The sequence below is a fragment of the Eretmochelys imbricata genome, chromosome 14 (genome assembly GCF_965152235.1).
Source record: "Eretmochelys imbricata isolate rEreImb1 chromosome 14, rEreImb1.hap1, whole genome shotgun sequence".
Taxonomy (NCBI): domain Eukaryota; kingdom Metazoa; phylum Chordata; order Testudines; family Cheloniidae; genus Eretmochelys; species Eretmochelys imbricata.
The window spans coordinates 50325163-50338432 of record NC_135585.1 but is presented as its reverse complement, the minus strand read 5'-3'; the positions used below and the strand labels follow the sequence as shown (position 1 = coordinate 50338432).

Below are 13270 nucleotides of genomic sequence, written 5' to 3'. Positions count from 1 at the left end.
CTCAGAATCAAACTCATGGAAATACAAGTACGTAGCCAATACTCTTAATTTCAAATACAAAAACACATGCATACAAATAGCATAATCATAACCAGCTATTGATATCCTTTCTATAGGCACCTATCTTGACCACCTTTGCACAAGACTTGTTTCAAACACAGAACAGCAGTTGCAACAATGTTCATATTTTAATCAGATTACATCATACAAGGGAACCAGCAGCCCTTAGTCCTTGCTCCCATCCTCTTGCCGTGGTGACAAATTGCAGCCCCTAGTGTAGCCCTTCCCGCAGGGGCAAACTGCGGTTCTTGGATGGACCACTCTCTTTGGACAGGGACAGGCCCACTTACTACTCTGGGCCCCACTGCCAGGACCCTCTAGCAGAAGCACTTACTGCCCCTCCTCCAAGTTCTGCTACTTCCCTCTTTATCCCTGGGCCACTTCCCTATGGCCCCAGCACTTTCCCTGCCCCCTATCAGGGCTTCAGTCTGGCAGCCAGTCAGGCTAGAGCACAGCTTGCTCTCCTGACCGGACCCGACCCGACCCCACCCCACCCCACACTGCTCTTCCCCTGACACTTCCCTTTATAGACAGCTAGTCCTTTTCCCTCAGGCTCCGGAAAGACTACTCTCTGCTCTGCTGAACAGTCCTTTTTATATGGCCCTCACTAGCCCTTATTGGCTGCTCCATCAAGCCTTCTTTCCATTGGCACTTCTGCAAGCCCTCCTCTCATTGGCTGGGCTTTGCACAGCCTCTCCAAGGGCTGCTTTAACCCCTCTTCTCCCAGAGTGGGCAATTGCACCACTAAACCTCACCTTGTGAATGCCCCTACCGCATCCTCCCCAGCTCCAACCCTCCTCCGTGTCCCCTTTTTGGACACCTGTGATATGGTCTCCCTAGCAACAAACAAAGTATAATCTCACCATTCTGCATACACTGCTGTTTCATGATCTACCATTGAAATGCGTGTTTTCCAATGATCCCTCACCAAACCTACATTGTATATGGTATATCAGAACCATACATGAGTGGTGAACATGGGGCCTGGGGAGAGGGGGGCAAAGAGAGACTCTGCCATCCCAACACAGGACACTGAGGTAGATGGGGAGGGGATGACCAGGTGGGCTGTCAGGTTCCTCATCTCCCTCTGGTCTCAGTGATGGGGAGTCAGCCTGGCTTCAAGGCTGCCCTGGTCTGTTGACATCCCCGCGCCCTTCTTGCCTGAGCCCAAGTTTGGCATCTGAAGAATAGAGAGAAGCTGCTGCCTCCCCATCATTGTTTGGAGTGTTGTTCATAGTCCTTTAGAGTTCAGGGGCAGCTTCACACGACACTAACAGTCCAAGTCTAGTCGTTGTCTGGCACCCGTGCAGCGAGTTCACAGTTCTCAGCCTCAGCTGTCGGGCTCTGAGGAGCAAACCTAGCAGTTTCCCAGCTCTGCTCCCCCAACTTCTCCCCCTCCCAACGGTAGCTCACATCTCTGCAGGGATCAGGCAGTAACTTCATTTCCGTTTCAGTCTCTGCCTCGCAATCTGAATCTAGCTCTCACCATCAGTGTTCCTGCTGAGAGATACTGATCACTGTCATTGTTCAAACCACACAAAAATCTCACAACAAAGGGTTAGATAAACATTAAAATAAAATCTAAAAAAGGACAATTCTGGCAAATGACCATTTATCTCTTGAAATCTGCAATAAATCTGAGCTACATCCTGTTGTGGAGGAAAAATTCAGTGGACCAAGTAGGCATAAAACTTTGGTCAAGCTAACTGTGTATATAAAGTATAAGAAGGGAGTGTGGAACATTCCATTAAGAGGTGATTGCAAACAACACAGCTTAAGAAATGTAACCACAACTGCTAGAAGTTTAAAAAAAAAAAATGAAGCATTAACTGCAAAGAAAACACCTGTCAATAACAGGAAAAGCTTGATTTTGCTAAACTCCAAATAAGGGAAAGCTACTGTTGAAACTTGCACTATATGCCAAATAAGGAAAAGTGCTGTTAAAAAAAGTGGGTTTAAGAAATTGTGGTTTTCAGCAAGAGAAGCTCCTGTATTTTCTGTTTATGCCACAGCAGCTTTGGCTACCTCTCCCTGTATGCACATGCTTGAATAAAGGGACGTCAGGCTTTGTTCTGATCCAAACACAATGCGTGGTAAATTTTTCCACGATGCTATCAAACTAATATCAAAGTATGTGACCTCACAGCCTTCACAAAGAGAGAAAAATCCACAGTCCAGGGTGGGCTATCAAATGATTTCACATTCATAAAGTGAAATCTCAGAGAATCATTTCAGACTCAAAATCAGGAAAAGAAACATACTCATTTTCTTCTGAAGTGGCAAAACCGGCTTTACTTCTCGCCTCATTTTTCGGCTGTATGAGTTACAAAAGTTTTAGAATCATCATAATGAAAGAAAGAGAATGAAAGACAAAACAACCTTCCCATCTACAAATCATCTGGACCAAACCTAGAAAAAGCCGGGAAGCAATTTTACCAAAAGATGGAAACGGGGCTATAAGACGTGGAGCCAAAAGGTGAAGTGCCCCAGGGAACTAGGCACTGAGTTGTTTGCTCAGCCAGGCGTGGAGTGCTCTCAGCGCATCTTTCCAGGTGACCATGCCTCCACGCGCCAGGCAAGCCCCAATATGGAGCAATGGCGAGGTGCTGGACCTCATCAGCGTTTGTGGGGAGGAAGCTGTCCAGTCCCAGCTGTGCTCCAGCCGTAGGAATTATGATATCTATGGGCAGAGATCAAGGGCCATGATGGAAAGGGGCCATGACCGGGACACAGTGCAGTGCCGGGTTAAAGTAAAGGAGCTGCAGAATGCCTACCGCAAAGCCTGTGAGGCAAACGGCCGCTCTGGTGCTGTCCCCGCAACCTGCAGATTCTACAAAGAGCTGGACGCCATACTTGGGGGCGACACCACATCCACTCCGAGGACCACCATGGACACTTCACAGCCCAGTGCAACAAGGAGGGAGGAGGAAGAGGAGGAAAGCAGGAGCGAGGGTGCTGAGGTGGGAGGAGACACCCCGGAATCTCTGGAGGCATGCAGCCAGGAGCTCTTCTCGAGCCAGGAGGAAGGGAGCCAGTCGCAGATGCCAATGCTTGGTGAAGGTCAAACACAAGAGCAGGTTCCCAGTAAGTGGCTTTTTTTTTGGGAAGGAATTTTTTCGGTGCGGGCTCTTGGGGCAAGGAGGGTTTGGACTGCATGCATGCCTAGATGTGGAATAGGGCACAGTGTTTTTCCCAGCAATTGAAATTAGGGGGGGTGCTGGAATATTCGAGAGGGGGTGAGGGCCGATGAGGGCTGAGACCGTGAGGCCAAAGGTGGGCTATATGGCACCATAGTAGAAACTGAAGAATGTTTCATGACCATTTTATTAGATTTAACTCATGTTTTAAAATCATCACAAAAATTAAAGTTGGCTACTCAAGCCTACGATGAAGCACTACATCTACACCTGTCTTGGTTTCTTGTTGTAATTAGGTACTCTTTGGTGTCTTCTTGTGTGTCCGTTACTTCCAGTCCTTCATGATATGCTCATGATCAGGCAGAAGGCGACTCCCTTCAGAACACAAAATTCTATTCAATGAGGAAAAAATATGCTCAACTGTAGCTATTGTGACTGGGAGTAGCAAGAGATGAATCCCTACTTTCATTCCAGGAAACACAGCACAAAGATTGGGTCCAACCACTAGTAATGATAAAGAAGTTGAAGTTAAATCTTCATTCGTTCGTCGTATGATATTCCACTCTGTGTTCAAAATTTTCTATTCTGTCCTGATCACATGGCAGCCCCATTGCTGGGAGTGCCTCACTCCACTCAACTGCGAGTGTTTTATAAGACAGGCATCTGTAAAAGCTACGTGGAGGTTGAATAGAATCCAGAAATCTCTATTGTAGATTTGTAAGAATCAAGTCTGTGTACTTTTTCAGCTGGCTTAACAAACACTTCTTGTCCTTTTCACTTATGGAATCAATATAAGTACCTTCATTAGTCAACTTCTGGACTGAAGTCTTTGCTTCTTGGAGTACATTTTCAATGGATATCTCTGATTGATCCAAGGATAGCTTCTATTGCCGAACAAAGACCTACTACTGTTGTAGTAGATGCCTGGATGACATTGTTTAATGACTCAAATGGTTGCAACAGTAGACTTACAGGAGAGAGAATGGCGAGATCTTCTCTGAACTTAGTAACAAAAGTAGTCCACCAGCCTCACGACTTAGATCTGTCCTATCTTGGTGGATACTTTCCAAAGCCAGTGATAACGGTTGCAGTAATTGTAAGACAACTACCAAGAATCACTCATGAGAAAGCCAGCAGGTTTTCCCAGGTTGGACTCATTTGAACTTCAGTCCCAGTGTATCTTCTATTTGTTTCCAAAATGTTCTGTTCTTTTGGACTCTTGCTGAAAAAAGAGTATAAATAAGGCATTAAATTTGTGGCTTTTTAATGTCTTTTGAAGATTCTGCAGCTTGTACTAGTGCTAGCTGGAGTAGATGGCCTCTACAGTGCGTATAGGAAAGATTAGGGTTACACTTTTCTCTGAGCAAAGCTTGTACTCCACTATGTCTTCCAGAGAAGTTTGTAGCTCCATCAAGTGCACAAGCAGCCATCTGTTTGGGGTTCAATTTACAAGCATTTATCTCTTCTAAGATGTCACAGATGCAGCTGATGTGTCTTCTATAATCTGAACATCTAGAATGCATCTACTGGCCTACCACAGACATCAAGATAACATACGTAATGACTTAATACTTGATTCCTATTTGCATTGGTGCATTCGCCGGCCATGTATGGACATATTTTGAATATAGGAGAGAATTCTTCACTTTTTCCACTCCTGAGTCTTTCACTGTTGGATCACATGTTCCAAGAGAGTCAGCTGAGCTTTTTGCAGAAAGAGAGTGAGCATTTGCCAGTCTTGTTCGGAACCAGTGTCCAAATGCAGGATTAACAAGTGACAATGCACTTAGATAGGCCTCTAGTTTGTAGTGTGTGGTATCTCATGCTTAAATAGAAAATATGATGCCACAGCCATGTTGGTTCACATAAACTGAGTTGTGTCTCCAGCATTCTTAACAGCCTCATTAAGTTCTTCTAAAATTGGCTTTGACAGTGACTGGCTTATGAGGCTTTCTGCATGTTGATGAAGTCCAGAGACATGGTGTTTTGCAGTCTTTTCATATAGATTGTCAGTATTGGCTTAGCTGATCAGTCTGGCAAACCAAGCTCCTCCACTTTTACTATATAAATCCATCACATGCCCACATCTTAAATACTGCATGTAGTTCTGGTCACCCCATCTCAAAAAAGATATATTGGAACTGGAAAAGGTACAGAGAAGGGCAACAAAAATGATTATGGGTATGGAACCAGATTCCATATGAGGAGAGAAAACTAGGCCTTTTCAGCTTGGAAAAGAGACCACTAAGAGTGGATAAGATAGAGTCTTATAAAATCTTGATTGGTGCGGAGAAAAGAATAAAGAAATGTTATTTATCCCTTCACTTAACACAAGAACCAGGGGGCTCCCAATGAAATTAATAGTCAGTAAGTTTAAAAGAAACAAAAGGAAGTATTTCTTCACACAACGCACAGTCACCTGTGGAAATTTTTGCCAGGGATCTTGTGAAGGCCAAAATGATAACAGGGTTCAAAAAAGAACTAGATAAGTTCGGGGAGGATAGCTCCATCAGTGGCTATTAGCCAGGATGGGCAGGGATGCAACATCATGATCTGAATGTCCCTAGCCTCTGTTTGCCAGAAGCTGGGAGTGGATGACAGGGAATGGATCAATCGATGATTCTCTGTTCTGTTCATTCCCTCTGAAGCACCCGGAACAGTCACTGCTGGAAGACAGGATATCTAACCCAATATAGCCGTTCTTACATAAATAATAATAATAATAACAATAATTAATAATAAAGTTTAGTACAGGAACTCCCCAAGATAATGACCTCTTGAGATAGCGATGATGTGAGATAATAACTTTGGCAAATAACGCATTTTAAAATTTTTGGCCTACTAGGAAACATATATTTATATAAGTTTCCTAGTCACAAATCTAGCTTCTGGAGAAAAGTCACTAAAACATAGTCCAATGCTCTGGCCGCTGTTTGTCATGCCAGTGTTCACTCTGTTGCTCTGCCCCAAAGGCCCTGCGCTGTCACCTTCCGCTGCCACCTGCCACTGTGACCTCTGAGAGTCGATCTCTCACGGTTCCACCCGACTCTCAGTGATTTCAGCTCTCGGTGGGGGGAACCTGGGCCGTCTCTTCCACAGAAACACTGTCCCACAGCGGGTCTAAGCACTTAGACCGGATTATCAGAGATTTCCGCTCTAGTGGTCCCTTAACAAACCAAAAGACTCTCTATGAAGCCTAATCAGTTCCGTCTTTAAACAGGGGAGAGGGGCAGGTCAAATAGTACTGGTGACTCAGGCAGACCATCAAGCAAAACACCTGTCCCCACCCTCTCCCTTGATGCCCTCAATGAAAACAGGCTAAGGACAGTTCTACTGCTCTTTACTGATACAATAAAAATAACAACATTTCATTACCCCCCACCCCCGCATTCAAGTGATTTGTAACCCAACCCCAGCCAAAGCTATCACTTGGGCAACACAGCTCTGTTTGCTGGATACCGAGGTAGATTAGGTGTGAACGTAAAGACAATCTGGTCCTGAAGCCTTCCCCCCCAGTCCCCAGCTCATCACTGGCTGTCAGGGAGAGCTCATTTAGACTTTGCTTACAAATCATAATTTGAAATTACTGGGTTGGCCAAGATCACCGAAATGAATGCACTGATGTCATAAAAAACAAAAGCTGTATAAGGAAGCTAGTCTGTGTTCATATTTTTCAAATCTATGATACTTTTTCACATACACGTATTTTATCATACACTTTATATGCTTTTAAAGTGTGTATTAATGTTTCAATTTCAATTCAAATTTCCAAACAATCACTAAATTGGTAACACTGCATGTAACTAGTTCACAAAACGGGGGCGGGGAGGGGGGGTTGGGAAAATTCAGGGAGGGTATACACCCTCCCTGGGGGGGGGGAATCCCTCAGCCTCTCCAGCTACCCACCCTGCCACAGCGACACTGGTATTTTTATCTCACAAACTCAGTCAAAGCTTACAGGGTACGTCCACCCCAGCTGGAAATTCCACCTTTAGCTGCAACGTAGACATCCCCAAAGAGAGAGAGCTGGGGCTGTGTGTGTGGGATTCAGTGTGAGGGCAGAAGCAGAGCAGCTGAGCAAGGCAGTAGCAGGAGAGAGAGACAGCTGGTAGTGAAGGAAACTCACATGGTCACCCGGCTTCCTCCGGAAAGCAGTGGGAAAGCTCCATGGCATGCGAGCAGGCAGGAGGAAGCAGATGCTAACTGTCAGCCGGGGCCTTAGGCAACAGTGGCATGATTCTCCCCTGCCCTGCCCCTCCTGCTGCCATTTACACCTGGGCAGGGTGGGGGGTAAACCCTGCCAGCCAGAGTTCTCCTCTCACTTACACCAACAGTGGCATTTAAACTAAATTGGCCCTCACTTTGCACAGGTGTGAACGCCGACGCAAGGGGACAGGCAGGGGAGAATCAGGCCTGATGTGCACTCGGACAATGCTTCTCGAGCTATCTGATGTGGGGGACCAGCAAATTTTTTTCCCAGTGTGCGCAGACCGGCAGCCGATGGCTCGCGGACCGGTGCCGGTCTGCGGACCACCACTTTGAGTAGCACTGCACTGGAGGGAATATGGCGGTGGCCAGGGACTCTAAAAGGGCCACCACCCCTTCCTCCTGCCCCAGCTTTCAACCACTGCCAGAGACTGCTGCCCTTAGCTCCACTTTGTTCTAGTCACTAACGTTTTGGCCACTTACTCACTTAATTTCTGTCTTTCCTCCTGGTTTCTGCTCTCCGCAGGATACCTTGAGGGCTGTTGTCATCAGTCTGGGATCACAGAATCATAGAAATACAGGGTTGGAAGGGGCCACAAAACCTCATCAATCCAGAACCTGATCTGTGGCAGGACCAAGTAAACTGAAACCACCCCTGCCAGGTGTTTGTCCAACCTGTTCTTAAAACCCTCCGGTGATGGGGATTCCACAGCCTCCCTTGGAAGCCTATTTACAGTCCTCTTTGGAGCAGCCCGTAGCAGATTGGAAGGCTGTTCTGAGATCCCCTCTCAGCTTCCTTTTCTCAGGACTAAACATGCCTAGTTGTTTTTTAACCTTTCAGGTCAGGTTTTCTGAACCTTTGATCATTTTTTGTTGCTCACCTCTGGACTCGTCTTTCCTAAAGAGGGGCACCCAGGATTGCACTCACTACTCCAGCTGAGGCTTCAGTGCGGGACAATTACATCCCATGTCTTACACAGAACACTCCTGTTAATACGTCCCACACTGATATTAGCCTTTTTCACAGTTTCGTTACATTGTTGACTCCTAGTACTATTTGTGATCTACTATGACCCCCAGATCCTTTGCAGCCGTACTACCTCCTAGCCAGTTATTCCCCATTCTGTAGCTGTGCATTTGACTTGTCCTTCCTCAATGAAATACTTTGCACTTGAGTTAATTGAATTTCATTTTGTTGAATTCGGACCAATTCTCAGCCTTGGTGTCTTGTAAGCGGAAGCTGCAGAGGAAGCAAAGGCCGGCTGTAGTTCAGAGCGTGAGCCGCAGAGCTATAAATTCTCTTTTAGCCCTGTCACATCCTGTGCAAGGGCTTCGGAAACAAACGAAACAATTCTACAGTTAAAAACAGCCACCACCCAAAATCCCGCTGCAACTGTGCACTTATGGTGCAAAGTCACTTTAACTGGCTGAGAGTGACCTGAAAGAGCTGGAGATCAGTGACACAGACAGTCACTGCAGCCAAGTGCAATGAGACCTTCAGCCTTGGTACTCTCAGGGAGAACCCAGGCCTCCCTTAAGTCAGCGGCAGAATTCCCCTTTGCCCTCAGTACTTTGCTGTGATAGGCGGCTGGAGGAGAGACAATGGCTCATCCCAGTGGTGTCCCCAGTGCATCTCTGGAAGGACCTAGCCACAAGCATCCCACTCTCTGTTTGTCCTGGTTTTGTACAGCACCTAGCACAATGGGGCCCTGGTCTCTGCGTGGGGTCCCTAGGCACTACTGTAAAACTATTACTCCTCCTCTTCCCCTCCTCACAGTCTATGCACCTCAGCTTCACTCCACACCTCCCCTCCTCCCTTCTGCCTCTGCACCTTATCTCTGGGCAATCTCATTAAAAGCCATGGCTTTCATTATCATCTTTATGCTGACAACTCCTAGATCAGCCTATCCTCTCTGGGCCTTTTTCTGTCAGTCCAAACTAAAACCTCCAGTCTGTCTCCCTGTCTCTGTCCTTACTGGTATCCCACCATCAGTTTAAACTCAACACGGTTGAAACAAAGCTCCTAATGTCCCCACATCCACCCTCCCACTCACCCTCCTTTCTCAGTCACCATGGGCAGCCCCATAGGGGTGGTCACTCAGGCCATGAACTAGGCGTTGCCTTTGATTCAGCCCTCTCTGTAGCCCCACACTTCCCACTCATGTCTGAATCTTACCACTTCTTCCTTTACAAAATGTCTTCAAGATCTGGCCTTTCCAAATTGGTAATACAATTGACAGAGTTCAGCAGAAAAAGAGCAGTCTGAACTCGCCCCTTGCCTAACCATTGCCAGATGGTAATGGCTGGATGGCACCTTGGTGCAGGTAGATTAAGTATGCAGGGGAGTGTCAGACTTTAGGGTTTCTGCAGCCAGACACCATGTCCGCTTTAGAAACACTACAGCAGCACAATAGGAAATCCACCTCCCGAGGTCGACAGAAGCAATCTACCATGGACCTAGCGCTGTCTTCGCCGGGGGCTAGGTTGGCTTAGCGCCATCTCTCAGGGGTGTGGATTTTTCACACCCCTGAGCAACGTAGCTGGGTCGACCTAATTTTCAAGTGCAGACCTGGCCTGTGGCTGTGGGCCTGTTGGAGCTCCCGCCAACCTGGAAACTCCATGAGCAAACGCTCATTTATAGAGTCCTCCCCCATAAACTTGCACAGGACATACAGATGGTCCATTGGGGTGGGGGTGAGAGGTTGGTGCTGGCACAGGACAGAACCTGGGTTGTTTGGTGACCTAACTGTGCATTGGCAGACTGTCCAATATTGGGATTTGTTTAGAAAGTGTCGCCTTAACTTAGAATCTCCAGGCTTCTGAACCTTGGTGGGTTTTGAGAAAACTACAGAATTCCCTTAGTACGGGGAGTTTTCCCTTCCAGTGACACTTCTCTCCCCTGCAACCTTTAGCTCCAATTTAACAAAAGCTCTCCCCTCCCCCCAGTCTAGAAGTTTCCTCAGGTCTTTGAGAATGGTGTGGCGGGGGAGGGCCTTTTCAAGGTTTGTTCTGTAGCAGGAATTTTTGCAGGGTTTTACTGTCCAGATCAGGCCCAGATGGGGCTGAAAATGTCTCCACTGGACTCTGCCCTTGTCCCTTCCCTTCAGGTCCTGCTGAAAAAGCAGCTCAGCCTGGCCCAAGACTCTGGCCCTTTGTGCTCCAGAGTGAGAGGTGGGTGAGCTAGTATCTGCAGCAGCTGAAGGGTTAAAGGAAACCATCTCTAGTGTGTGGGGAGCTGCAGCCCTGGCACTTCTGCAGGGAGGGTGTTTGTGAGAAGAGGGGAAGTGTCCCAGCAGCAGAGAACAGCACAGCAAGAGCTAGGACTGGCAGAGTCTCTTTCCCTATAGAATAAACGTATGGGCTCATAGTTTCAGAACTGGAAGACGGAGCTTCATGTGCTGAAAATGGGAGCTCAGCTCTGTACCTGCTTCTGCCCTGGAGACTGCAGAATGTGCCTCCGAAGGGCCTTGCTGCACGGGCTCATTGTGGGCATAGACCCCCCCTGGGCCCCATCCTGCAGCCCTGGGTCACGAGAGAATGAGAGCTGCCCTGCCGGTGGAGAACACGTGGCGATTGCACTGTGGAAGCTGGCTACTCCAGACTGCTACCGATTGGTCATTAACCCGTTCGGAGCAGGAAAGTCAACTGTTGGACTCTGAAAGTCTGCGACTCTGGGCAACGTGGCGTGACGTTGTGGATGGCTTTGCACAAATGGGCTTCCCTAACTGCCACTTCGCTCTGCCTCTTCCTCCTCCTCCTCCTCAGACCACACACAACAGCACCCTCTGCCTCACCGCCGCAGCCCTAATCCCAGCCAAGTGCCGAGGGCAGGCCAGAGCTGGAGAGTGAGCCCAGCCCACACTCATCCTGCAGTGCTGTGTCCTGTCCCATGGGGCTGTGCCTGGCTCCCCATTGCGGGCTGAGTGAGGGGCAGGCTCACTCTACAGCCCCTCCCCTGTTTGCACCAGGCTGGGTTTAGGGTCACAGTGCAGAGGTGGAAGGTGTTGCTGCAAGTGGTCAGAGCCCCCAGGTCATAACACCCACAGCAGGGAGCCAGGCCCAGCCCTGTGGGTCAGAAGACACCACTGCAGGGTTTTGGGGGTGTCAGTGCGCCCATGAACCCCTGATAAAACCACCCTGCTGTGAACTTCTCCTCATATCTGTGCTCCTCCCATGTCTCATTCTTTATAACCCATTAGATGGGCTCTCTGGCCTGTCAGCCAGACATCAGCAACGCTTGCTGTTTGCAGTCGGGATGCTCTTAGCAGGTATCTGAAGAGACGAGCAGCTTTCCGAGTCAGGGCAGACACCATAAATTCCTCCAACCGAGCTGAAGAGCTCTGGGATCTGTGTGCCCCCAGGAGTGGGTCATGGGGCTCCCAGAGGGGAACGTGCCCTAGACGTTGCCCCCCCGGAGGTGTGCAGCTCCGAGCATGCTGAGATCCATGGCTACAGCTGCACAAACCAGAAGGGGCAGGAGTCAGAGATAAAACCTGACTCCAACTACAGCCTGACAATGTGTCCCCAGACTGTGCCATCAAAACAGAGACGCTCGGGCTGTACCTTCAAAATGAGATCAACTCCAGCTTGTCAGGGTAAGTTGAAAAGTCTGGACACTGATGGCTTCTGGGAAAACAATGCAGCAAAAACCAAGGTGCAGCACCTGGACCTTTCTAGCAGTTGGCCCCAAGCCCTTTAATTCTATTGCCTATATAGGGCTTGATCCTGCTTCTATTGAAGTCAATGTCAACACTCCCACGGAGCCCACAGAGCAATAAAGCTACTGTGACTGCACTAAAAATCCTGCCTCTGATGCTCCAACCTGAGCTGTCGCCTCTTGAGGCTGGTGATCTGGCTGTTCAGGCACCTTAATTCTGGCACTTCACAGTGTTTGCACCCTTGACTTCGCCACCGGAAGTTTTTTTTAATGTCGTTCTCTGTATGGAATTGAATATCAGCTGTGCCATCACGCAGTGCCAGTCTGTACTGTACGGCCTGCCTGCAGATTGCCCTCACTGCGGGCAAGGCAGAGTTCAGGGACGGTAGCTTAGTCTACACTTGCAATTGAACAACAAAACTTTTGTTTCAGAGTAACAGCCGTGTTAGTCTGTATTCGCAAAAAGAAAAGGAGGACTTAGGCACCTTAGAGACTAACCAATTTATTTGATCATAAGCTTTCGTGAGCTACAGCTCGCTTCATCGGATGCATACTGTGGAAAATACAGATGTTTTTATACACACAGACCATGAAAAAATGGGTGTTTATCACTACAAATTGTAATGGATTTTTTGTTGTTCACAGGTGCTCCCCTCCCCCAACACAAAAGTTTTGCCAAGGCAGATGGCTGCTTGTGCACTTGATGGAGCTACAAACTTCTCTGGAAGACATAGTGGAATACAAGCTTTGCTCAGGGAAAAGTGTAACCCTAACCTTTCCTATACACACTGTAGAGGCCATCTACTCCAGCTAGCACTAGTACAAGCTGCAGAATCTTCAAAAGACATTAAAAAGCCACAAATTTAATGCCTTATTTATACTCTTTTTTCAGCAAGAGTCCCGACGGACCGAACATTTTGGAAACAAATAGAAGATACAGTGGGATTGAAGTTCAAATTAGTCCAGCCTGGGGAAATCTGCTGGCATTATCATGAATGATTCTTGGCAGTTTTCTTACAATTACTGCAACCGTTATTACTGGCTTTGGAATGTATCCACCTAGATAGGACAGATCTAAGTCGTGAGGCTGGTGGACTACTTTTGTTACTAAGTTCAGAGAAGACTCTCGCCATTCTCTCTCCTGTAAGTCTACTGTTGAAATCACTTGAATCATTAAACAATGTCATCCAGGCATCTACTACAACAGTAG

The 13270-nt window shown here is 47.6% G+C and overlaps 3 protein-coding genes across 3 annotated transcripts in view; 2 read left to right on the top strand and 1 right to left on the bottom strand.

Annotated features, from left to right (window-relative positions):
- Positions 1-13270, bottom strand: part of LOC144274657 (uncharacterized) — a 138438-nt gene that overhangs the window by 95638 nt on the left and 29530 nt on the right.
- Positions 1-13270, top strand: part of LOC144274658 (uncharacterized) — a 168155-nt gene that overhangs the window by 127704 nt on the left and 27181 nt on the right. The gene's annotated exons all lie outside the window — the stretch shown is intronic.
- Positions 2097-13259, top strand: LOC144274826 (zinc finger protein with KRAB and SCAN domains 2-like). Its single transcript, XM_077833920.1, has 2 exons — positions 2097-3144; positions 12706-13259. Exons 1-2 carry the CDS (start codon positions 2619-2621, stop codon positions 12762-12764), a joined length of 585 nt encoding a protein of 194 aa, XP_077690046.1. The 5' UTR covers positions 2097-2618; the 3' UTR covers positions 12765-13259.